The sequence below is a fragment of the Danio rerio genome, chromosome 19, assembly GCF_052040795.2.
Source record: "Danio rerio strain M-AB ecotype USA chromosome 19, GRCz13ab, whole genome shotgun sequence".
NCBI classification, from domain to species: Eukaryota; Metazoa; Chordata; class Actinopteri; order Cypriniformes; family Danionidae; genus Danio; species Danio rerio.
Window position 1 is genome coordinate 22135427 of NC_141039.2, and position 26582 is coordinate 22162008.

Below are 26582 nucleotides of genomic sequence, written 5' to 3' on the forward strand. Positions count from 1 at the left end.
TTACACCATGCAGACTACAAATGAAATCTCCTCTGATCAATCTCTTTAAGTTATCTTACATTGTCGAAAACATAAACCTGCTAACCAAGCGGTCAATGTTTTTTAACTAATAATAAACCACATTAAACTTGGACTTCAATGGGATAAAAACTTGTTTTTAAGGTAGCCTACATAAGCCACGTTAAGCCTTTTTACGTTTAATGGACTGCGGAGGAGAAACGCTTAACGTGATATATAGTTTACTTTGTCTATGGAATTAGGAATTGTTCTTTTTACAGTTAATGTCAATTACAAGTAACGTTTGACGGAAATGTGGGTTTCTCTTGTTGGTGATTACACTAAGCCACGTTAATCGTTTTCACGTTTAACCTTTTAGAATGTCCCGAAGTTGAGTATAGCGCTTCCTCCTGTCAGTCAGTTCAGTGACTAGGCTATACACTCACGTCACGTTAAGGGGACTTTTTCAGGAATCAAGTAGACGTTCAAGTGTGAGTGAACGTGCTGCGTTTTAGCACTTTAGTGACAGGCGGGGTACTGTGAGGAGCTGTAGTTAAGACTATATTGAAGCGTTTCTTCATAATCCACCGCTGTTTCTCTTATTTTGGCTGCGGTTCTACAGCGCGACACCGAAGACAGAATTTCTGGCCAAAAGCAGAAGGTAGGCTACTAACGTTATGTACACATACTGTTAGTGCTTCTGGAAAACATCGTCCATTTATCTGCGTCAATATACTCTTATTGCACCTCAGAAGTAAAGTTCTGTTTTCATTTAATCATCCTCGTTTTGTTTCAGTTATTGTTAAGCAAAGCTGGGAAGATGTCAGTCTTATTTATTGTAATCATAATTATTGAAGTTATTATATGTGAATTATAATTTAAACGGACAGTTCATCCAAAAATAGAAAGTTGGTCATTTTTTACTCACCCTTGACTTTTTCCAACTAGTTGTTGTTCTGTTATAGATATTTTGATGAATGGTAAACCATCGACATCCAGAGTAGGGAAAATCATGCTTACTTGTTTCCAACATACTTCAAAACATCTTCTTTTGTGCTCAACAGAACGAGAAAAAAAAACTCAAACTGCATTGAAATTAGTCAAGGGTGAATATAATTTTGGGTGAACTTTCTCTTTAATGCTCAAAAATAGATAGGCTATTTTATTGTTTAAACTATGCGTTGTGGAAAAAACTATAGGTGTTTGAAATGACATGAAGATAGGTAAATATGCCAGAATATCAATATAGTTTGAGATAATCCTGAAATAAGGTGTTTCAGTTGTTTGACATCTGTTGTTCACCATTCAATAATGCTATTTATTAAACACAACTGTCACTCACTATAAGTTTACCAGGTCGTTGTTAGGGACGTTACATTGACGGGAATCCCCCTTTTTAAACTTTCCCCTATTTTCTCCCCTAAAGGATTTATGTTATTGTATTCTGTTTGCATTATGAATCAGGTTTGTAACACTAACAAACCACCATCGGTGGTACACAGACACCGTTGAATTTCATTTTTTAGCTCTGCACTGACATCTTGATTCGTTGTTAGGTTTGATTTGTTTTACTTTTTGCTAATCTCAGCTAATCCCAGCTAATCCTTGCGCTTCATGTTCGGCTGTTCATTATCTGTTATTTATTTCCCCTTTTGGTACTGTCATGTTTTTGGCATCTTTCAAAATATTTTTATGCACAGTTTATGTTAAAATAACCTAAATTTGGTGTATCACGGGCAGTACTGAAATATGGTGTTTATTTTCATATTTAATGATAAATGTTCAGTTACATCAAATAGAGGATGGTCAATCTAAATGAACATATTTGGCAATCACTGTGGAAAAAAATGATTTAGCAATTCACTACATAACTGAGAACACTGCTTGCAAAAGTGAATACATAAAGATGTTGATCAATTTGCCACTGTGATATAATGCTGTCTTTTTATGTGGTTGTGCAGAAGATGTTTGAAATAGCAACAAAGAAGTTTGTCCGACACATAGATACTTCAGGTGTTCTGATTCCAGCATCCAGCCTCAATGACTCGAAAAACCTCCAGCTGCTTGCAGTGGTACTAAAAAGCAAGAAACGTTGGTTTTGGCAGCGAATCAAATACAGACCAACAGAATTTACACTCAATAACCTGCTGAAGGAGAAAAAAACACAGCTTAAACCAGGTAAAGTGCGTTTTTCATGCAGTCACACTCTAACACTGTAGTCTGGGTTATGTGGAGAAGACGCTGTCTCTGTGATGTGAAAGTAAATCCACTTTGCATTAATTTCCAACGGATGTGGATGCATGCTTGACCTTGTATAGTAAAAATTAAATCAATACCCCTTTTCTTGTATGATTATGATTAAGAGACGTCACTTGTGCTGACAATCAGATATTGCATTGATTGTTTGGTTTTTGTTCATTTTTGTTAGCATCGCCACAATGATTTGACCATTTTTGTTGGGCTTGTCTTCTTCAAGTTGTTGTGACATTAGAAATCTGGGCTTCATTATTAATAGAGCTCTGTTTCAATAGCCATCTTAAGTGCATGCGTTCTCCATCTGATGAACATTGCAAAAATCAGAAATATTGTTTCAAAGGAAGAGATGGAGATGTTTGTCCATGCCTTTATCTCCTCACACTTGGACTATTGTAATGTTCTCTACACTTGTCCTAAAACAAATCTTTCATGGAGCACCCCAACCCCCCCCCCCCCCCCCCCCCCCCCAATTTACGCACTACTAAATATTTTAGTGTTGCACCACTGAACTTAGTTTAAACGTAATGCTATGTTCTAATTTAATATTTATGGTAGCCTTTCCCCATGTATAACAATAAAAAAGACGATGAAAAATGATCCCCCTCTACTCACAGCCTTATTTTCCTCCTAAATCTCATCATTTTTTTCAGTTGTGAAAGAAGAGTTTCACTATTTTCAAGGAGTGCTTTGTGTTAATCAAGTTTAATGTTTTGAGAACATGAGTATTTACGGCTCGTGGTGCAGGTATGTGCGTCGTCTGCCATTAGTGACTGACTGTAATTTAATGTACTATAAAAATTATTTTTTTAATGTAATTTTCATAGGACAGTTACATATAGATACATTAGTTGCAGAATTTTAAAGCAGTTTAACGATTTAAGTTCGTTTTATTTGATATTATGCCATTCAATGTGACTATGCATGACTTCACATAGAGTTTATGACCTACTAACTACGGTTTGCCTTAAGATCATGTGGTGCAACCGAAGTGAGAACGAATTTCGTTACAAATTAGCTAGTAGGTTCTGAGCCCCTAGTGTGGACTTTATGTTCTATTTTTTAAAAAAAAACTTACGAACAGCTGGTGTAACCCTATCCCTATTACTAAAACCCATTGCCTTAACCTTAACATTTTTTTTCTTTATGTATAGAATTGTTGACTCAGTAGAGGAATTTTTCCCAAAACCAGATTGAAATGGTACAATATGTATTATATTTAAAAAGATGGTCTTCAATCTGCTAATGAAAAATCTTTTCCATCACTTTTGTCAATGCACTCAAAATCGATACCAGCCTATTATTAGAAACATCAAACATACAACCTTTCTTAAAAAGAAGAATAATTTGTGCTTGTTTTAGCTCATCAGAAACCTTACCTTATCAAACTGAAAGCTTTATAACACTAGTAATACATTTAACTGAGTCTTTGTGAAACTGCGCTGGAATATTATCTAATCCTGTTGCTTTACTACTTTTAAGATATATTTATTTCTTAAAAACATTACACTCACAAAATACATCCTGGATATATATCTTAATCAACATAATACTATAAAAATACTTATAATACTCATTAAACTTATTATACTTAATACTCAAACTAATTTATCCTTGAATAAACCTATTTTTCGAAGCTCTTTAACCAATTTCTCTGCAGCAGTTTACAGCCTATGACTTTTCAGACAAGAATCTTTTATCAACCATAGGCAATTTTTTTTCTCGAAACCCCAAGTTGAGAATGTTGCTTTGCTTTACAAATTGTGTCCTTAAAGGGCTATGAAACCCCCCTGTTTCAGCAGTTTTCACACCTCTAGTTTGAAAAAGTCAGGAAAGGGGGTGTATATTATGAGAAAATTCATGGTTATGTTCTTTTTTTTAATGTAAATATGCTGTAGGAGTCCTTTCAAAATAGCATAATGAGGCAACTTTGTGCCTAAATGATATTATCATGCTTATGTCCATGCTGAAATGAATCTCTCTCTTTTTCCCTTTGTTTACATCAGAGTATAAGAAGGAAGAGTTTGGAAAGTACATGGAAAAAAAAAGAAATGTACTTGGTGGATCTGTAGATGTGAGCGGTCCTGATGTTACCTTAAATTTGAATGGACGAAGCATCTCAAATCTTTATTTAAGTCCTGGGAGACTCCAGAAGGAATATTTGGATATTCCAAAACTTCTGAACGACACCAGAGGAAGGTTAGAAAACACTATGATATGTTAACCCACAATAATAAACATTAATTGCCAACTAATGAGAAAATCAAAAGATAATTTTTTTATTCAGATTTTAAACTTTAAACTTATGTTATCTGTTAAAGGCCAAGTTCATCCAAAAATGATTTGAATTCATGAATTTATATACAGTCCTCAGTATAAATGAGTGCAACCCATTTTGAAAATGGATATTTTTATTTATTTTATTTTTTTATTTTATTTTTATTTTTATTTGAACAAAACAGATTTATTAAACAGAGATATTTATTAAAATAATATTTTAGTCACACAACATCTTTAGAAATGGAAAATTTATACATTTAAATTCATGCAAAATATTGCAAAAAATGTACAAACTACAATTTTCCAACAAAATTATATATATTGTTTTGTTTCTCTAGATTTTGGCTATTTTTGGAAAATGTATTTAATATTTTTCCTTAACATATACATTTGCACTACTAATTTTTGAATCATTATTGTAAGTTATTGTGTTAGATGAGCTCCAGATTTGGCTTCAGTACTGACTAAACTAATGTATTTGCACAAATATAATATTGTAACGCTTGTCTGCCATGTCTGCCCATTTATTGTAAACGGTATTAGAAAACAAATTATTATTATTATTTCAAAAAATATCTTCTTAGATAATAAAAAAGATTTAGAACAACACAAGGGTGCGTATATGATGACGAAATTTAAAGTGAAAAAAATTCTTGTTACTCTACTCACCCTCGAGTCACACAAAAATGGTAAATTCTGTTGTTTCTGTTTGAACACAAAGGAAGAATGTTGCAAAAAAAAAAAAAACATAGTATTTTTTTCTACTATGAATGTCAATGGCTGCTTTGGCCCAACATTCTTCAGAATATCTTGTCTTGTGTTCATCAGGAGAAAGACATTCATGTAAGTTTAGAAACCCCTAAGTGTGAGTGGCGAGGAAATTAGCAGTTTTGGGTGAACTATTGCTTTCCTTTTTTTTTGTGACATTAAAAATATGTTTAGTTGTCCTTGGGTGATTCATAATATACACATTGCTTTGATAAAAAACAAAAAACAAACAAAAAAAAAAACATACAGGCCAAACCAAAATGAGTAGCTGTGGCTCCTGATGATACATTTAAAGTAATGTAAAAGAAAGTAAACATAGTATACCATTATTTTACTGCTTTTGCAAACAGTGCTGAGCACATTAATGAAAGTGTACATCACATGTACTAGTTTATGCATTTTAAGAATCACCAAAGTTTCAGCTAAATGGTTTAATGCTGTACTGATGTAAAAAAAAAAAAAAGCATCTACACCTTAAATGACCTGAGGGTACGCAAAATTTACTTTAATTTTTGACTGTATTATCACCATAAGCTGTTAAATAGCAGCCCTAAATTATTTTAAAACTATTTACCTGAATATATATATATTTTTCAACTTTAACTGTTATAAAACTTGAGTAGGTTGGAGCATCAACAAGGTATATACAGTTAGGTGGTCCATAAATATTTAGACATTGACACAATTCTAACTTTTTGGACAATGGATTTAAAATAAAAACAAACAAGATGTGCTTTTACTTAAGACTGTCAGCTTTACTTTGAGGGTATTTACATGCAAATTAGGTGAATGCTCTAGGAATTACAACAGTTGGCATTATTTGCCTCCCACTTAAGTGTCCAAATTTAATTGGACAGAATAATAATCATAAATCAAACTTTCAATTTTTAATACGTGGTAGCAAATCCTCAACTGTCGTCAGTTTCTGCTTGTTCTTGGGGCATTTTCCTTTAAGTTTTGTCTTTAGTAAGTGAAATGCAAACTTAATCAGATTCAAATCAGGTGATTGACTTGGTCATTACATAACATTTAACTTCTTTCCCTTCAAAAACTCTTTGGTTGCTTTTGAAGTATGCTTTGGGTCATTCTCCATCTGCACTGTGAAGTATTTGGCTTAATATGAGCAGAAAATATTGCCTGAAACACTTCAGAATTCATCCTGCTGCTTTTTTCAGCAGTCACAACATCAATAAATACAAGAGAACCAGTTCCACTCACAGCCACACTTGACCACGCCATGACACTACCACCACCATGCTTCACTGCTTAGGATCATGAGCAGTTCCTTTCCTTCTCCATACTCGTCTCTTCCCTCTTCTCCATACTCTTCAATCACTCGGGTACAAGTGGATCTTGATCTCATCTGTCTATAGGATGTTGTTCTAGTACTGTGAAGGCTTTTTTAGATATATAATCTGGCCTTCCTGTTTTTGGGCTCAGCAATAGTTTACATCTTGTGGTGAACCCTCTGAATTTACTCTGGTGAAGTCATCTCTTGATTGTTGATTTTGACAAACATTCACCTACCTCCTGGAGAGTGATCTGGCCAACTGTTGTCAAGGGTGTTTATATTCACCAAGAAAATAATTCTTTTGTCGTCCACCACAGTTGTTTCAGTGGTCTTCTGGGTCTTTTGGTATTGCTGAGCTCACCAGTGCGTTCTTTCTTTTTAAGAATGTTTTAAACAGTTGTTTTGGCCACGTCTATGTTTTTGTTATTTCTTTGGTAGGATTGTTTTGTTTTTTCAGCCTAATGATGGCTTGCTTGACTGATAGTGACACTTCTGTGGATCTCATTTTGGGTTGACAGTAACAAATTCCAAATGCAAGTAGTACACTTAAAATGAACTCTGGACCTCATTTATTGGCTCACTTGGCCACGGAACAGTTTAGAAGCCAATTGTCCAATTACTTTTGGACCCCTCACAAGTGGGAGGCACATATGCAAACTGTTGTAATTTCTACAGCGTTCACCTGATTTTGATGTAAATTAATAGTTTTAGTGTATAAAGCCAAAAATGTTAGAATTGTGTCAATGTCCAAATATTTATGAACCTAACTGTATTTGCATATAAATTTATATTTATATGAAGTTTAATTTAATTTAATTTAATTTAATTTAATTTAATTTAATTTAATTTAATTTAATTTAATTTAATTTAATTTCATTTCATTTCATTTAATTTCATTTAATTTCATTTAATTTCATTTAATTTCATTTATTCTTTTTGACCCCTGCAGAAAACTGGACCTAAAACACTCTTTGATCAAGCAGTCCAAAAATAAGAACAAGACCTTTGCCATCCTTAAAGAGCGAATCTTCACCACCTGTAACGGCAAAATAATTTGGAACGAAGAGGAGAAAAGCGGATGCCAAACTGTGTTTACAGTGTTTTGGAATAAGGTTTGCAAAAAACGTGCTCAGCTCTTTTCATCTGAATGGGATTCGATTATTGCATTAATAAATATCCTTGTGTTATTGTGGTGTTTCAGATGTCCATTGAAGGCAGTGGTAAACAACACCATGGTTCTGAAACTAAATTAGACATCCCACCGGACACTGTGTTGGCCTACAGTGTAATGGAAATAAGCATCGATACAGAAGGTTGTTTCGGTCAGTAACATTTCCTCCATGTGGTTGAAGAACACTACAATTCACTTTATTTATTATAATGTATCAGTTAATATTAAATTTGTTTTTATAGATTTTTGAAAATGTATGTTTATGCTAATTTGTAGAGATGCTTTGAAGAGCATTTGGCTGAAAAACCAAAACTGTTTTGCTATAATTATTTATTATTTTATAAAATTATATAAAGTCATTTTGTAAAATCAATTAAATTTCTCAATTACTAATAAAATTATTAATAATAAAAAAAACACAAGCCAAGTTTTATAGAAAGAAAAATTTTACTAAATGGCATCACTTTACTAGCGTTTCCATAACAGCACATTAGCGCTATTGCAAGCAGCAGGAACAAGTATACTAAAAAATACCGTCTGTCTGTCAGTGCAGTATTTGAGTGGACTTTGCTGTACCTGTGAGCATGTGCAGTTCATACATAGTAATACATGTACTTGAGTGAATATCCAAAAAGTGGATTATTGAGCTTTAACTAACTGCACATTTGAAAAATTGCAGACAGTAGCTATGTTTCCTTCCATCTATTTTTATGTGCATTCTGTGCATTCTAAACATTGGTTGATTGAATCACCAAGATGCACATGAATTTTAAAAATAATGATTAATAATTATATTAATAAATAATAATAATGTTTTATCTGGATAATTGAGTAAGATAAACTTTTTATTTGATAAGTAAAGATGCGCATAAACTGTAATGGAAACACTTTTACCTAACAAATTCCAGTATGGGCATAAAAAAGTAATGTGATTTTGTTATATCATGTGATTCTAAATATATAGGTGACTGTGAAAGGACAAACCAGCAGACTGAGCACATTGTAAAACATCTGAAATGTTGTTTTGGTCATTCTAAAAGACATTGACCATTGGAGTATTAGTTTTATTATATCACTAATTCCCTCCAGAACTGTCAAGAACGTTTGCACTCTGCGTCTCAGGGCTTCAAATGCCACCACATGTTCATAACGTGTCGGTATTTGTCTGCTGAAATGTAAATCATTTAATAAATAAAGAGAAGATTCTCGCAGCAAATCATACTGTTCATATTTGCCACCAGTTAATCAGGAAGTGACGATTTTGTTCTCTTTTACTGGTTGGATGGAAATTCTGCTTTATTTGCATTTCTTTTATGCGATATTCCTGTTTTGCGCAAAAATTTAATCAGCATTTTTGGATGGAAACATAGCTAGTGTGTTTAATTGCTCTTACTTCGGATAGAGCAGCAACAAACAGCGCTTGAATGAAAAAGCCATCGGAATTAATGGGTTTTATAGCGCAGTGCTTTCTGCATAGTTGAAAGCTGCTTCACACCACAAGGTAACAATGGCTGGAGGGAGAATGAAACCTGTGTGCTGAACACTGAAGCACTGACTCAAGCGCAGCCTCTTTTTTTTTTGTTTGTTTGTTTTTTGGCTTGTATTTTTGTCGCCAAATAATATTAGTCGAAAATGGCATTTTCAGTTTCCAGCCAAAATTTTCATCCCTAATAAATTGGCGCTCAATATTTTCTATTTATATTATTTATATTAACATTTGTAGTTATAATGCTGAAACTGTTTTTGCTGCTTTATTTGTTTGTGGAAATGGGAAAGATTACAATAAAAAATGAAACTGTCAGGATTTGCAGTTTATAGTTATGTGTTTGAGTAAAATGTAATTTTGTTCCGCAAACTACTTATGACATGGTTTTTCTAAATTCTAAATAAAAATGTTTTCATCTACAGCATAAAATGACAGTTGCTTTAAATAAATTAAAAATAGAGAGAAAATCACAATGCCAGTGATTAAACTTCAGAAGAGATAAAATAAAAGTAACCCCTATTTTTTTGTCACAGCAGATAAAAACATTTGCTATTCTTACTAAACGTCATTTACTGAAAAGAAACAATCACACAAATAAATAAATAAATAAATGAATAAATAAATAAATAATGACAAAACATATCTTTTTTTATTTGAATTTTGTGTGAGTTTAGAGTTGTGCCTTTTCCCAAGAGGATTAGGCACTGATGAGACGTCTGAGATTCCCTCTCCTGTTCCCTCTGAAGTGGATGGACAGTTTCCACTGATGCAGGAAGGTTTCCCACTTCATACCCAGAAGAAAGGTTTGTTTCAGTTCTTCTTTGTCTTGCATCATTGTGTGAGGAAGCAGAAGTGGGAGTCAACTTTTTCTGTTTCCCTTTTGCAAGTTAGTCTTTATTAAGATATTCTGAATTAATGAGAATAATTTGTGGTCTATTTGCAGCACTTGCAGATGTACAGACATGCTTTTGTGCACTGGCAGACCTGTCTGTTGAACTCCGTTTCTCCATCTTGGTCCTGTTGAGGAAGATTATGCTGGACCGAACTATCTTGTCAGCTTTGGTGGACACAGTGAGTAATGCTGTATTTAAAAAGGAACGTCTGCTAAATCCTGTACTAATACTGAGTTACCGTCATGTCGTAACATACATAATTTCAAGATGACAACATATGAAGGTCTGTTTGGAGCTATCAGTGCTATCAGGGATATTGTAAAATTGCATAAATGGGTGATTTTTTTTATTACATAGATCACAAGTTTACAGTAAATTATATAAACAAAAGTATTAGAGACTGCACTCTATAATGAATACAGTGTTTCTTCACAATGCTTTATGCATAACAACACCCTTCATTTGTGACTAGAGATAGGTAATAATTCATATGACCAGGTCGAAAGTCAATTAAAATATACAATATACGATTCATCGGTTGAGATGTTAAACAAATTGCAATACATGTTTTTAACAGCATTGAGCATTATGTTTGCTACAAACTAGCATGTGCAATAGCAATGGACAAGTACTGTAGGTAGGACTACTTATTGGGGCCAAGCACAGAAGGCTCTGGTTCTTATTATTCTTCTGCTTCTGCTCTGGGTGTCTATGGCATTCCTATGAACCATTTGCGGCATTTGCGCAAACTTTGGCACACTGATAGAGAACAGTCTGATCTTCAATTACAACAAATTTGGACTTTCTCACTCAGACTCTCTAGTGCCACCACTTATCAAAATCTTCACTTGTGTTTATCTTTATCACTTTCGAAAGGAATGGGCTACAATCAAAAGTCTTTCCTATGACACCCTATGACACCCTATGACATCATTTTCCGTCATGACAATTTTTCGCTACTTCACATTTTTTGCAAAACTCTTTTGAACTAATTCATCCGTTTATCCAATTTTCATCAAAACTGAATCACATGATCTACAAAATCAAAATCAAATCGCTTTTATTGTCACATCATCAGCAGCACGTGTGCTATGATGAGTGAAAAGCTTAGGTGCTGGCTCCAGACAGTACAAAATACAGACAGTGCAAGTAAAATGACAGTGCAAAATACAGTCAGCTGACAAAAAATTCTGGAATTCAAGTTGATTAAACAAACGATTTTCGATTAACTTGCAAACAAATTTAATGTAAAGCTTGCAAAATTTGGCTTCAGATTTTATCTCCGTAACCCATTGACGTATTTACTTGGTGTGTGTCACAACCATGGTCTGAAGTGAGCTGCAGCGTTTCAGCACACTTCCCCCTAGTGGTGTAGAGATTCAAAAAAATTGCTTTTTTTTTACTTATAACTTCTCAACCCTTTGTCAAAAATTCATAAAATTAGTCTTCTCACATCCAGCAGAGCATGATGTTGAATGATTTTCCCAGGTCAGCCATTTTGGCCATTGGCTATTTTGAATAATGTCAAAAATTGCTATATTTTACGGACACATTGGTGATTAGTTATGAAAGTTGATACTTGGTTTGGTACTGTGCCTTGAAAGTGCTCAAAACGTTTCATCACAGCACCACCTTTTGGTCAAACGTTGTATCGATATTTCTAAAAATGCGAATAACTTTTGACTAATTCTGCCTGTTGTTATGAAATTTGTCTTGATACATTTATTTGGTTGTGATGAGAATATTGATACCAATTATGCTTTAATTAACTGAACTTTCTGTTCACTATCCAGCCTTAAGTCAAAAACATACTTTTTTGGACTCCTTCTACATCGTCTGACTGATTTGCACCAATTTTGACTTTTTTTTGTGTTGTGTTGTGTTGATAGGTGTAACAATTTTTGTTTCCTGCACCAACACATGTGATGGTATAATGCCAAACTACATTTGAGGCTGTATCTCTGTGATAGTTAAAGATAATGACACCAAATTTGAGGTTTGTCACTGTTGCCACTCACTGACAACACATAAAAAAAAATTGGTGACAGCGCCACATATGGGTCAAGAGTTATAAGACCTTCATTAGCCATTATTAATGAAATATACAAATTTGATAATAACTTACTAACTAATTTCCCTGTATACTTTTTTGATGAAATTGGGATCAAATTATTTCTTGGGTCATGCCAACAACACAGATACCATTTATGTCATAATCTGCCATACTGTCTGCCATTTTGATTTTGTTCAAACCATTCTTTTTTAACTCCTCCTAGACCGTTGGTCCAATCTTCACCAAACTCAGATCATCTTCAGACCATGTAGACCAAAAGTTTAGGAATTCATGTGGGTAGACAAAACCATTGTCATTTAGCATATGCACAAAATTAATTTGAGTCTTTTGTGTCTCCAGAGTGTGTCTGTAAAGTTTCATCTCAAAACACACATCAGATTATTATTTGTTCTTTCAAAATATTAGAATTTTCTGCTCTGAACACAATGTAGCTGTTTTTTTTTTTTTGCCTGTGCCTTTAATGCTAGTTCTCCCCGCCTACTGTTCCCACGTGTGTATAATGCTGCATTCACACCAGACACAGAAGAAGCGCCAAGGGCAAGGGATTTACATGTTAAGCCAATGCAAAGACAAAAATAGACATCCTGTGGCGCAATACACGCGAATGAGGCGGTGCGAATGACAACATTCGCTCGAATGAAGCGGCTCGAGTTGAGTATTTTGTGCGATTGACTTGAGTTAGAAAATCTGAACTTCAGCGAACATTCGTGCTGCATTAACCAATCAGGAGCTTTCTCTTGTAGGGGAGTGATTATAACGTAGTGCCTGTTGTTGGTATCCCAGGGGAAAATCCTTCTGCCGATACCAGACAACAGTTCATCAAACTGGGCTTGGCTCAGTTGGTGCACAACTGAAAGCCTCCATCATGCAGGTATAGTTTCAGGAGTTGATGAACTTACATAGTTGGGTGCATTTCAGAATGAATCTGTGGGACTCAGGCACGGCTCCAAACAAATCAAAGCTGTTTTGCAGCCTTTCTAAAGCACATAAAGCACAGCTATTCTCTCAATAAAATTCATGTTAGCCCTTTAGCAACGTAGCTAGAGTCACTGGGCAGACAGAAGCCCCACCCATGACACGAAGTCCTGTCTGTTGTGAAGTGAATTTGATGCGCAAATGAATTGAATACTCAAAATGTTCATGCTTCTATTTATGCGCGAATATGGCGATTTATCCGTACCGCGTCCGATATGAACACAGTATCAGAGTCTGCCTCAATTTCCGGCTGCGTCAGATAAACAGCACAGTGACAGACATGAAGGAAGCAGATCTCATGGAATGTTTGTGAGAAATACTACAGTAAGAACTTTCCCAATGATTATTTGATGTATTTGTTGTGGAGTTAATTCAAGCCTTTTTGCAACGAGACACACAATGTCATTACAAATTTCTTGCACACACAACACAGCGTGCACGTTTAAATTTGCACTCTTTTTGCACGGCAATTGTGTCAGGATACGCAATAATATCCACTGCTGTTTGGATGTCCATTATGTTAATGTGCAAAATAAACCTGATTTAATGTCCACAATCTGTGATTAAAGCATCTTCTTTTATAATTGTACTGACATGCGGCTATGGTGAATCACTGTTACTCATTACAAACATACATTGTTTTAAAAACGTTTTAAACTCATTCTTGATCACATTTGATGATGGTTGATGATCACAAAAAGCTGAACAGATATTTTAATCTTAGTTACTTTGCGCACGTCCTGTATTGTTGATATGATTATATGCTTTACTATGGAGACATGTTTATATGTGGCTGTCAATCAAATTGGTGGGCGGGGAAACCACACTCCTACATCACGTTGTGGTGGGCCTCAAAATGGGAAAGATTTGGATCCCATTTCAACATCAGTAAATAAAAAAGGAGACTTCTTGTCTTTATATCACCCCAATATGATTGTGAACACATTATACCTACACACAGTTCTGTCCAAACAGCTTACAATCATAGTTGCCCTTTAAAACCCTTTTAACACAGTTTTTATTTTTATTCTTTGTTATTTTTATTTCCTATACTTGTTTCTTTTATTCTTGTTTATGGAAAGCACTTTGAATTACCATCGTGTATAAAATGTGCTATATGAATAAACTTTCCTTGCCTATCACTTGCCCATTACACAATTCTAGAAATGAGGCTTGATTCTTCTTCAAACTCGGTAACAGCTGGTTTTGCTTGCATGTGCTCAACTTGTGTTCCTCAGAATGTGCAAAGAAGCAATTCAGCACTTTCCAAGTTACTGCCACATTTACACTTCAAGAGTAGAGAAAGTCCATTGTATAGACATTTTTCCTGGAATGCAAAATTGCCCATTAGTAAGAAGGGTGCTTAGAATATCCGGTCGACAGCTTGATGCATATGAGGAGTCACATTCAAACAGCTTTGAAACTGTAGTCTTAATCTATTTTACTTGCGTTTAACGTCTTTGAAGTAATACTGCTGTGGATCACCTCCTGGACTGATAATTTCAATAATACGATCTTATATTCAATTCAGTTCACATTTGTATAGCGCTTTTACAATGTACTGTAGATCGTGTCAAAGCAGCTACACATAGAATATTATTGTAAATTGAAAGAGTTTGAGTTCACTTTTCAGAGTTTAAGTTCAGTTTAGCTTAGCTCAGTTCAGTGTGGTTTAATATTCAATACTGAGAGTCCATATTGAGGGTCTTGGATCACATCAGTGGCGCTGCATAGTCTCTGGGGGCCTCGGGATGAGTATGCTCAGTTGGAAATAGGGAATAAAGAGAATAATTAGCGGCGTTGTTTTTCATAGTGTATATATAAAAAGATGCTTGAAGCACATTCATGCATCCTACTGCTATGTGATGCACTGAGTGTATGCTTTACAAAAAAGATAGGTCTTTAATCTAGTTTTGAACTGTGAGAGTGTGCCTGAACCTCAGACATTATCAGGATAGGAATAAAAGCAACATTTCCAAGCCATTACCCTTACCATTAGATTGCATCTTGTGTCATTTAAACGGAGCATTAATTGACCAAAATGTTTGACACACACACGTGCTGTCTCACTAACACATTGATTGAAAGACTGGCACAAAGTGAAAATAAAGTGGCACTTTGAAATGACAGAAAAACTAATACTGTAGTAAATACTACATGCTACAAAAAAAAAAACGAAATGAAACATAAATGGCTCCCGAATAGAATCAACATGCAAATCAGCCAGCAGAGTATCATTACTGTACTTTTATTTTTTGGAAATTACACGGCTTCGTTACATACCTGTAAAGTTTCATGCCAGTAATATGGTTTGCTCTATAATGCAGTGATCTATTGCCTGTTTGTGTGCATAGAAGAGCTGCTGAGCACAGTATAACAGCTGACAGGTCGGGGACACTGGTGCTGTATGTCAGCATCTGATCCGACAGTGGAAACTGAATTAGGAGAATGTTTTTCTCTCGCGCTTGAATTGCATCTGAAGTATACCGGCTTTAACACACACTTTTCAAAATCAACGTTGTGAACCACAAAAAACACTCCACTCAAAGAGGTATTGACAACCATTTTCTGATCAAGATTAACCAGTTGTATACGCTGTAAATGGAAAATTTCAGCACCCTACCGAAAAACGCTGGTCACTATGGTGGCCCAAAGTCCCTTTAAAGCAAGTTATTTCACTCCATCACGCCATCTTTGAAACGTCTCTCTGGCAGTATGCTCAGGCATTCTGTTTGAATGGGGAAACATCAAATTCTCCAAAACTACTTGCCAAGTTTACGATTACATTTCATATTACAAATAACCAATACAATTAAACAACAACTGTCTACTTAGTTTAATTTCTAAATATTTGTATCACACAAAATCAGCAAAAACTCACATCTGGTACGAGCCCCTCCCCCGGAGAATTGTCATTCTATATCAATTACTGATTGGCAACTGTACTAGAAGGCAGGCTTTTTTTTTTTTTAACCATATATCAGATTGCTGATTGGCTCTTGTACTAGAAGGTGGGGATTCATTCGCCATATTGACAGTTATACTTTTCCCCATTCAAATGTTTATGTGTGACATCTCTTGTGTATTCTATAGTCTTTGGGCGGCCTCCATGCAGCAACGAAGAAAAAGATCTATAGATGATTTTTTCTTTTAATAAATGTATCTGATCTCATTGCATTTGTCTTTCAGCTCGAAACCCTGAGCAGTGACGAAGCTCCATGTTTCTTAACCAAAGAGCTGTCTGAAAAACAGAGCCAGATTATTCGTGAATTTTTGCACTTACTTAAGTGGGAATCGCATGAAAATAATCAACATCCCACATCGACATCATTGTCCATTACTAATGGATGTCAGAAATCAACAGCCAATCACAGCCATCCTGTCATGGCGTCTGATCAGAATGGTGGTCACTCTGCTAAATCCAATCAGAATGGATGTTCAAAAGCAGCAAGCAAGCCAAGTATGGAGCTTATGTATGCCATGCAAATGCTGCTCTGCGCTCTTGAGGGTTAGTATGCGTTCATTTAGAGACATTTTTCTCATGTACATAAACTCTTAATTTACTTAATTCTCTTTGTATTTCAATTCAGAACTGACAGATGCAGGACTAAAATTGCTAGAACCCTTCTGCACTTCTGAACATCTCAGCAGTCTACAGGATTTAGTGAGTATGAGTCTCGTTGTTTACGTTTGTTGTAATTGTTTTTCAGACTCACAGAGAATGAAGGGAAAAATTATTATAAGATTGGAATTATTTTCTGTACACCTAGGTCATTCATCTGACTTCCATCATGCCACTCTGCAAGAACACAGTTCCTGTTTCCCTGCAAAATGAGGATGAATTCCACAGAAAGGAAGAACTTTTTAAGTCTTGCAATGTTTTACTAAAGAAAGAGAATGACTCGCTGACCTCAGAAGTGACATGTAGTGTGGGATTCCTTCCTCTTGTACTCTGCATTGCCATTCATGGCCTTGCATCTCTTAGTGCCGTGTGAGAGCGGCAGTACTTTTACAGATGGCATAAATTGGGATGCTCCAGAGTTTTCCTAATAACCTAAGAAGTGCATATAGTACATAATTCAGTTTGAAAGCTACATGCATAAAAGTTATTCAAAAGCTGAGATATATTAAACAAGCTACATTTTTAATCATATTTATGCTGAAATTTATATACTTTATTTCACCAGCATATACAATTAGGTCCAGAAATATTTGGACATTGACACAATTCTATAATTTTTGGCTCTATATGTCAACACAATGGATTTGAAATAAAAGAACAACATGTGCTTTAACTGCAGATTGTCAGCTCTAATTTGAGTATTTACATCCAAATCAGGTGAACGCTGTAGGAATTACAACCGTTTGCATATGTGCCTCCCACTTGTTAAGGGTCCAAAAGTAATTGGACAGAATAATAATCATAAATCAGACTTTCACTTTTTAATACTTGGTTGCAAATCCATTGGATTCAATTACAGCCTGAAGTCTGGAACTTATATACATCACCAGACGCTGGGTTTTATAACGGGTGGTGCTCTGCCAGGCCTCCATTGCAGCAGTCTCTAGTTCCTGGTTGTTCTTGGGGCATTTTTCCTTCAGTTTTGTCTTTAGCTATTGAAATGCATGCTTAATCAGATTCAGGTCAGGTGATTGACTTGGTCATGGCATAACATTTCACTTCTTTCCCTTAAAAACTCTTTGGTTGCTTTACAGTATGCTTTGGGTCATTCTCCATCTGCACTGTCAAGCGCTGACCAATGAGTTCTGAAGTATTTCGCTGAACATGAGCAGAAAATATTGCCTGAAACACTTCAGAATTCATCCTGCTGCTTTTGTCAGCAGTCACAACATCAATAAATACAAGAGAACCAGTTCCATTAACAGCCATACATGCCCACGCCATGACACTACCACCACCATGCTTCACTGCTTAGGATCATGAGAAGTTCCTTTCCTTCTCCATACTCTTCTCTTCCCATCACTCGGGTACAAGTGGATCTTGATATTATCTGTCCATAGAATGTTGTTCCAGCACTGTGAAGGCTTTTTTAGAACTCTAATCTGGCCTTTCTGTTTTTGGGCTCACCAATGGTTTACATCTTGTGGTGAACCCTCTGAATTTACTCTGGTATAGTCTTCTCTAGATTGTTGACTTTGACAGACATTCACCTACCTTCTGGAGAGTGTTCTTGATCAGGCCAATTGTTGTGAAGGGTGTTTTCATCATCAGGGAAAAAAATCTTTGGTCGTCCACCACAGCTGTTTCAGTGGTCCTCTGGGGTTTTTTTGGTGTTGCTGAGCTCACTGGTGAGTTCTTTCTTTTTAAGAATGTCCTCAACAGTTGTTTTGGCCACGCCTAATGTTTTTGCCATCTCTCTGATCAGTTTGTTATGTTATTACAGTCTAACGATGGCTTGCTTGACTGATAGTGACAGTTCTTTGGATCTCATCTTGAGAGTTGACACTAGCAGATTCCAAATGCAAATAGCACACTTGGGGCCCTATCATACACCCGGCGCAATGTGGCGCAAGGAGCGACGCAATTGTTATTTGCTAGTTTCAGTTCGGCGCAAGAATCGTTTTGACATTTTGCGCCAAGCTGTTTAAATAGCAAATGCATTTGCGCTCATATGTGCGCCCATAGTCGTTCTGTTCTAAAAAAAGCAGGCGTGTTTTGGCGCGTTGCTATTTGGAGAAACTGTAATAGTCTGTTCTTTAGACCAAAACAAAGGTGGTCTAAAGTCTGGCGCAGAGTGCGCTTTGCTTACACACTGCTTAATACACACAAGATGTAGAGCAATACGCTAATATCTTTACATTTGAAAAATAATTAAAATATTCAGGATATATATAGGATATAATAAGGATATATATAGGTGTTACATCCTTTGGATGTATCTATTATTATTATTGTTGTTTATTTATGTGTTTACTGCCCATTGGGAGTGGTTATGTTGTGTGTTTTCTCTTTTACTTTCACTGTGTGTCTCTGCCTGCTCACTAGGTAGAGCTGATAGGGCCCAGGTGGTGCTCATCATTGGAGCGTGCTGCAGTAATGCGCTGCCACAAAAGAGCAGTGCGTCTCAGACCACGGAGAGGTTAATTTCTCCCCTGCTTCAGACTCGTGATTGTTGTGGTCATACGTTGTGGGTGTTAATCTGGTTGGTTATAAAAAGGAGTTTAATGGGCTATTGAGTTCAAATTGACTTCTGTGTGTTGGGAAACTTGTTTGTTTTTGCGTTGTGGAATTTTACAGACAGTGTGTCTGTTTTCTTAGTTGTTATTTAAATACATATATTCTTTTGTGTTTGTGGTATGTAAAAAGGTAATTGTTTCTTTGTCTGACTTTTTGATTTAAAAAATTGAAGCTGTAGGGAAAGGGTGCCATTTTTTTTATTTTTGTAATTGTTTGACTGTGTTTATTCATAGTAAGGGAGTTGAGGAAAGCCTTTGTTGTTTCATTTCTTTTCTTTTACCTGAAATTAGGTTATTTAGTACTCCTCCTGAGCTAGACCTGTTTTATTTGTTGTTTTGGTTAATCCTTCTCCTGAAGATTTATTCTTCCTTTATTGTTTATTGATTAAGAACCAAATAATAAAATAATTTAAGTTTACTCTTGTGGTTGTTTCACATTTCTGAGGCAGGATTGAAGTGTTCCCTCAATATTTGTTTATTTAATTTATACACAATTTATTAATTTGGTCTTTTTTTTTTCAAATTCGAAATTTAAATTTTCTTTGTTATTTTCCTTCCCCAACCCTAGACCAAAAAGGGGAAGGGACGTAACAATAGGATATGAATATAAAGGATTAAAATATTACAAAACATATTATTTTCTAGCCTACATAAATTTAAAAACCACTGCCTTCAATCCTTCTTCATCTCGGGGGTGGGGGGGGCGTTTTCAGTTTATTCAATTTGCTTTTGTACAATGTTGTTATTATTATTATTAGCAGTATTATTTATTATATCCATATTTATATTTGTTCTATTAAAAACAAGCTTAGATTTGTCCACCTGCAGGTTTTAGACCATATGGGGCACAGCAACAGTGTTTGGATATAACTGGATATATATTTGGACCTCACTTCGTTATTATTGTTCATTTATTCGTTTGCTGGAAATTAGAACTGAATTTAGAAATAGTTTTGAAACAAATCTTTGCACTTAACAAACTAAATTAATTATTTATAGGCTAACTGATGTCTGTGCATACAAGGTTTCCCTATACGCGAGAGCGAAAGTGAATTATGAGATGCCTTATCTCTCATTCTCGCCCTAAAGATGCTCTGTTTAACTGTTTTCTTGCAAGTGAAATGCTCAGTTTTTACACATACTTTACGTCATGTAAATAGCAAATGCACTTATGGCGCGACGCAACTGACTCTTAAAGGGAATGGGAGATGAGACTCTGATTGGTTTATTCTCAAAGCACACCTATAACTCATTAAGAAAATAAACTCAACCCTTTTAGACCATGCGCCACAGCGAAATTTTCCCGTCTTTAAAATAGCAAAAGTGGATTCTGACATGCCCTAAATGTATTTGCAACCTTTCCGTTTTGCTCCTGGACCGTCAAAATAGAGCCCTTGAACTCTGAACCTTTTATATGCTCATTGTAATTGAAATATGGAGGGAATAACACACACCTGGCCATGGCACAGCTTAGAAGCCAATTGTCCAATTACTTTTGGACCCTGAACAAGTGGGAGGCACATATGCAAACTGTTGTAATTTCTACAGCATTTACCTGATTTGGATGTAAATACCCTCAAACTAAAGCTGACAGTCTGCAGTTGAGTCTTGTTTCTTTCATTTCAAATCCATCTTGTTGGTGTATAGAACAAAAATGTTATAATTGTGTCAATGTCCTAATATTTACGAACATAACTGTGTACTTTTTAACTTGTAAATCTTTAGTTTTATTTTTTTGAGAGAAATGTAGTAAAATTATAATTAAAACCTTTGTGACAACAAAAGTTTATTGTATTGTACTTTTCCTCCATAGTTACTGAGATATAGCAGTATTAAATCCTATAGTTTATCAGATGTTTTGACAAAACTTCTTTTGTATTTCATAGCAAACTTTTTACAGATTATACATTATGTAAATAGAATCACGCTTTATTATTAGAGCAAACAAACTATAATTTAAAGTATTATGTGTGCTTGTGTATTTTTCTGCACATAAAGAGCTTCTGTTTAGATTCTTGCACATTTATTATTAAAAGGAGAAGTGGAAGAATGTAACAATGGTCTGTCTGTTTATTGCCTTGTTGTAGAGGTTTTGTTGACATGGAGACAAAAATACATTTGGCAGTAGGTCATGACATTCTGGGACACAATCTTAGAGGCGTTCAGTAAAGAAGAAACAGCGAGAAAACAACTAAAAAACCAACAGGACTGTCCTTAAAAGACTCTAAAGATGACAACATCAAGATCAGAAGATACAGACACAATGTTCGGCCCAACGTTGAACATCAGACAAAAATGGGCGAATGACATGTTACAAAACACCTTAAACAAAACAATCTGCGCACACTGATATGGACTTTTGCATAAGAGAGAGAGATCTCTTGGATATTAAAACAAGCAAATAAATGGTTAGGAGATCAGGATGCATGCCCAGCAAACAATTTTGTGTTTAATAGACCTTTAATCAAAGACTATAGAATACACAAGACATGTCTTTTTGAATGGGGAAAAGTGTAATGGTCAATATGACAAATAAAGCCCGACTTCTAGTACAGGAGCCAATCATCAATTGCTATATGGCGAATAAAGCCCGCCCTAGTACAGTAGTCAATCATCTATCACTATATAGTGAATAAAGCCCGCCTTCTAGTACAGGAGCCAATTATCGATCACTAAATGGCGAATAAAGCCTGCCTTGTAGTTAATGAGCCAATCATTGATCACTATATAGTAAATAAAGCATGTCTTCTAGTAAAGGAGCCAATCATCGATCACTAAATGGCGAATAAATCCTGCCTTCTAGTACAGGAGCCAATCATCGATCACTAAATGGCGAATAAATCCTGCCTTCTAGTACAGGAGCCAATCATCGATCGCTAAATGGCGAATAAATCCTGCCTTCTAGTACAGGAGCCAATCATCGATCACTAAATGGCGAATAAATCCTGCCTTCTAGTACATGAGCCAATCATCGATCGCTAAATGGTGAATAAATCCTGCCTTCTAGTACAGGAGCCAATCATCGATCGCTATATGGCGAATAAAGCCCGCCTTCTAGTACAGGAGGCAATCATCGATCGCTATATGGCAGTTCGACAGTTAAAGAGACAGTTGTGTTATTTTATTGGTGATTTGCAATATGAAATTCACTCGTAAGCTTGACAAGCAGTTATAAAGAATTTGACGTTTCCCCATTCAAACAGAATGCCCAAGGATACTGACCGAGAGGTGCTTTAAAAATGGCCGCCGAGTGAAATGACTTGCCTTAAAGGGACTTTGGTCTAATAAACATCTAATTGCAGACACCTTGGCTAAACTTGGACTGTCAATAAAAATCGAATAGACGTCTATGAATAGTCCAAAACTAGACCAGTCGTCAAATAGACCGATTAGACAGACTTTTTATGTGTAGTCATTCATGTCTGTTTATTTAACGACTGGTCTAGTTTTGGCCTATTATTAGATTTCTATTTGATTTTCATTGACAGCCCAAGTTTAGCCTTGTTCTAGCAAAGGCGACTGTGTTTAGACGTCTATTAGACATCTTTTAAAAACAAAAAGTGCTTGCTGGGTGTAAACAGTTTTGTGGTTCACGGTTTGAGGATCTAGAAAGTTCTACATGAGCCCTTGGCCTGGTAAACTCTTGTCAGGTAAGTCCTTCATTTGAGTATAAATCAAAACATCACAGTACATTCAGGAACTACAAAAACGAAAGAGTAGGAACACGTGTAAAAAACAACTACAATAATAAATAAAAAATGTGGCTTCTGGATAGCCAAGGTTCTCATCGTTTGGACTCCAAAACAGTAAGTTTTATTAAAAACATACAAATACTAAAATAAATAAGTACTCTTCCCTTTGAGTTTAAGTAGAAAAACATCTTGCATCGTGTTCACAAAAAAGAGAGGTTGGGGCAAACTGTGCTTTTGTGGGAAGAAGCTCTTTTTGTTGGTCAATCCAAATGCATATCTTCATTCTGGCTCACATCAGTCATCTTAGATATCAATCACACGCACACACACGCACACACACACGCACACACACACACACACACACTCGTATAGTGATGTTCTGAAGGTGCCCTCAGTAAACCCAGCTCACTGGAACCCACTGTGGTTCAGTACACAGTTCCTCCACAGATGACTGCAGCTTCTCGAACGCACAGTCTAAGTTGTCATTGACAATGATGAGGTCAAAGTAGTGTCTGTAAGCCCGCAGGATACGAGCGCTTTCATCCACTGTCTTCTTCAGGTCCACATCCTGTCACAGACAGAACTCAATTATTACTTGCATCAGGTGATTTTGATGCAGAACAAAAACATTCAGTGGGATCTTTATAAATAAAACATTGGATTTTGTCACTTTCAGAAAATTGTCTCCATGTTTTCTGAGTAAGTAATAGTAATACAAAGCTTGGATTTAAAGTGGCATGTGACTTTACTAGGGCACATATACAGTAGTCAACGTTTGAAGTGGATCATCACCTTGCACAAACTATTGAACAACACTCATTCTTAGGACAATTTGGAAAACTTTTGATCCACTTCAAATAAAGCCCACTGTATCTGCACGGAGCAAGACTTCGACCAATAAAATATCGAACCAAATGCTCCATTCACTGAAGTTTAGTCACTTAACTACACTCAGTCACTTAAAAGAAGCCATATCCGTAGTAAAAAAAAAAAAACTTTGGTTTATCTTACAAATAAGCAGTATGTGCACACAAAAGTATTTTTCCCAGTATATCATATCTTCGGAAAAAAGAAACTCAAACAGGTTTGGCACTAGTGGAGGACGGATGGATGGATGGATGGATGGATGGATGGATGGATGATGACAGAATTTTTATTTTGGGGTGAACTTGCTTTTCAATTAAATATACACTCAACGGTCAATTTATTAGGTACATCTGTCAAGCTGTTTTTTAAAGCACATTTCTTATCAGTCAATCACATGGCAGAGACTCTTTAGGCATGTAGATATGGTCAAGACGATCTGTTGCAGTTCAAACCAAGCATCAGAAGGGGGAAGAAATGTGATTTAAGCGACTTTAAATGTGGCATGATTGTTGGTGCCAGATGGCCTGGTCTGAGTATTTCAGAAACTGCTGATCTACTGGGATTTTCACACACAATCATCTCATAGAATTTACTGAGAATGGTCTGAAAAAGAGAAAATGTCCTGTGAGCAGCAGTTCTGTGTGTGCGAATGCCTTGCTGATGCCAGAGGTCAGAGGAGAATGGCCAGACTGGTTTAAGCTGATAGAAAGGCAACAGTAACTCAAATATCCACTCGTTATAAAAGAGGTTTGCAGGAGAGCATCTCTGAATGCACAACACGTCCAACCTTGAGGTAGATGGGCTAAGGCAGCAGAAGACCACACTGGGTGCCACTCCTGCCAGCTAAGAACAGGAAACTGAGGCTACAATTCACATAGGCTCACCAAAATTGGACAATAGAAGATTGGAAAAACGTTTCCTGGTCTTGTAAGTCTCGATTTCTGCTGCACCATTCTGAGGGTAGAGTCAGAACTTGGCATCACCAACATGAAAGCATGGCTTCATCCTGACTTGTATCAATGGCTTGTGGTGGTGGTGTAATGGTGTGGAGGATATTTTCATAGCACACTTTGAGCCCATACGTACCAATTGAGCATCGGTTCAATGCCACAACCTATCTGAGTATTGTTGCTGACCATGTCATCTCAAATCATCTCAAACTGCTTTCCTTGACATGAAAATGAGTTCACTTTACTCAAATGGCCTCCACAGTCACCGGATCTCAATCAAATGGAGAATCTTTGGGATGTGGTGGAATGGGAGATTCGCATTATGGATGTGCAGCTGACAAATCTGCAGCAACTGTGTGATGCTATCATGTTAATATGGACCAAAATCTCTGAGGAATATTTTGAGTACCTGGTTCAATCGATGCCATGACGTATTAAGGCAGTTCTGAAGGCAAAAGGGGGTCCAACCTGGTACTAGTAGAGTGAACCTAATAAAGTGGCCGGTGAGTGTATGTTTAATGTAATAATATAGTTTGTAGAAGGCATAGTACCCAAACAACTTAAATCAAAATAATTGGTCTGACCATTATGATAGGCTGTTTTGAACGCCAGTCAACACTATTTATACACACATACGCTCATTTGTTTAACAACATATTTGATTTATATTTAAATTGGCAAGTTTGTTTATCTACACATACAATATTGTGTATGGTAATAGACCTGTACATCCAATCAAGGCCAAAATTATGAATACCCCAGGGGTACATTTTAATTCTCTTTTTACTTTTTTTATTTGTTTGTTATCTTTGTCAATGTACAAAACTGCAACAAATGTAGCACTGCAATAAAATAATTCTCTCAGATCAAGCACATGGTAGCCTTTACTAAAAAATGTAAGAAGTCACACACCCCTCTATTTTTGGTAAGAGTTTTTGAAGTTCTCACAACACTCCTATATCAGGTTAATTGTCAACTATTAGCATACTTATGTATTAAATTGTTGTTACTTGATTTTAAATTTAGCAGCAAATTAAAGTAGCAAAAAGGAAAAGCTACATTGTGTCATACATAGGGAGAGAGAGAGAGAGAGAGAGAGAGAGAGAGAGAGAGAGAGAGAGAGAGAGAGAGAGAGAGAGAGAGAGAGAGAGAGAGTTTTAATTTTATTGCCATTTCAGCTTCTATGGCTATGTCATGGCAAAAAGAAAATAGATCAAGTTTATCACGTTTTATAAATACCAATTTTCTATAATTATAAAAATATTTTAACATTAGTAATCAACAGCAATAAATAATGTCCAAGGTAAAATACATAAATAACAATAATGATAATATATAAGATAAAAATCTAAAACAGTTTTTAAGGTTTCCTTTTGATAAAATTTGTACAATTTTAGATGGCTTCACATTTAAAAATATTTCCTTTAAAGTCTCCAGATAAATATTGTTGTCTGATAACATTAGAAATGGGGCATTCAACAAGAATATGTTTAACAGTTTGGTTTCTGTTGCAATATAGACATTTTGGTGGTTCTTCTCCTTAAAGTAAATGTTGTGTCATACATAGGTTGTTTAAAACCATGTTATTCTAGTGAAGTAGCCTAGTAGTATGTGACTCATTAGAAACCACGGCAGGCATAAATGTTGAAGCAGGTTTGTAACACATCTCACCAAGTAGGAAATGGTA

At 35.7% G+C, this 26582-nt stretch overlaps 2 protein-coding genes across 28 annotated transcripts in view; one reads left to right on the top strand and one right to left on the bottom strand.

Moving 5' to 3' along the window:
* The first annotated feature begins 510 nt into the window (after positions 1–510).
* gsdmea (gasdermin Ea) lies at positions 511–21444 on the top strand. 8 transcript variants are annotated; one of them, XR_015516711.2, is made up of 12 exons: positions 511–658; positions 1959–2175; positions 4257–4449; positions 7539–7701; positions 7791–7911; positions 9921–10049; positions 10190–10317; positions 16378–16696; positions 16779–16852; positions 16959–17536; positions 20898–21261; positions 21326–21444. XR_015516711.2 is itself a non-coding variant. In XM_088651503.1 (10 exons), exons 2-10 carry the CDS (start codon positions 1932–1934, stop codon positions 17181–17183), a joined length of 1596 nt encoding a protein of 531 aa, XP_088507629.1. In that variant the 5' UTR covers positions 511–1268; positions 1524–1931; the 3' UTR covers positions 17184–21444. The 8 variants fall into 8 exon arrangements, 2 of the variants coding, with proteins under 2 accessions (XP_088507629.1, XP_087151789.2); XR_015516713.2 differs by having other exon boundaries at positions 16959–17474; positions 20904–21261; XR_015945358.1 differs by having other exon boundaries at positions 10190–11250; positions 11313–16696; positions 16959–21261.
* pals2b (protein associated with LIN7 2, MAGUK p55 family member b) overlaps positions 21439–26582 on the bottom strand; it is a 45903-nt gene continuing 40759 nt past the window's right edge. For 4 of the 20 annotated variants that reach the window (XR_015515825.2, XR_015515823.2, XR_015515827.2 and 1 more), the window contains 2 exons: positions 22907–23646; positions 21439–22708 (listed from right to left, as the gene is read on the bottom strand). Coding sequence is in view for 4 of the 20 variants with exons in the window: in XM_087294145.2 (XP_087150271.2) it covers positions 23470–23646 (177 nt within the window). In the remaining 16 variants the exon portion in view is untranslated. 20 annotated transcript variants of the gene reach the window in all.

Bases quoted from the DNA above. Each gene is read 5' to 3' on its own strand.
- gsdmea (XM_088651503.1), top strand. From the start codon at position 1,932: ATGCTGTCTTTTTATGTGGTTGTGCAGAAGATGTTTGAAATAGCAACA. The intron at 10,318-16,377 runs GTGAGTAATGCT...TTTGTCTTTCAG, and splicing joins TGTCAGCTTTGGTGGACACA to CTCGAAACCCTGAGCAGTGA. The intron at 16,697-16,778 runs GTTAGTATGCGT...ATTTCAATTCAG, and splicing joins GCTGCTCTGCGCTCTTGAGG to AACTGACAGATGCAGGACTA.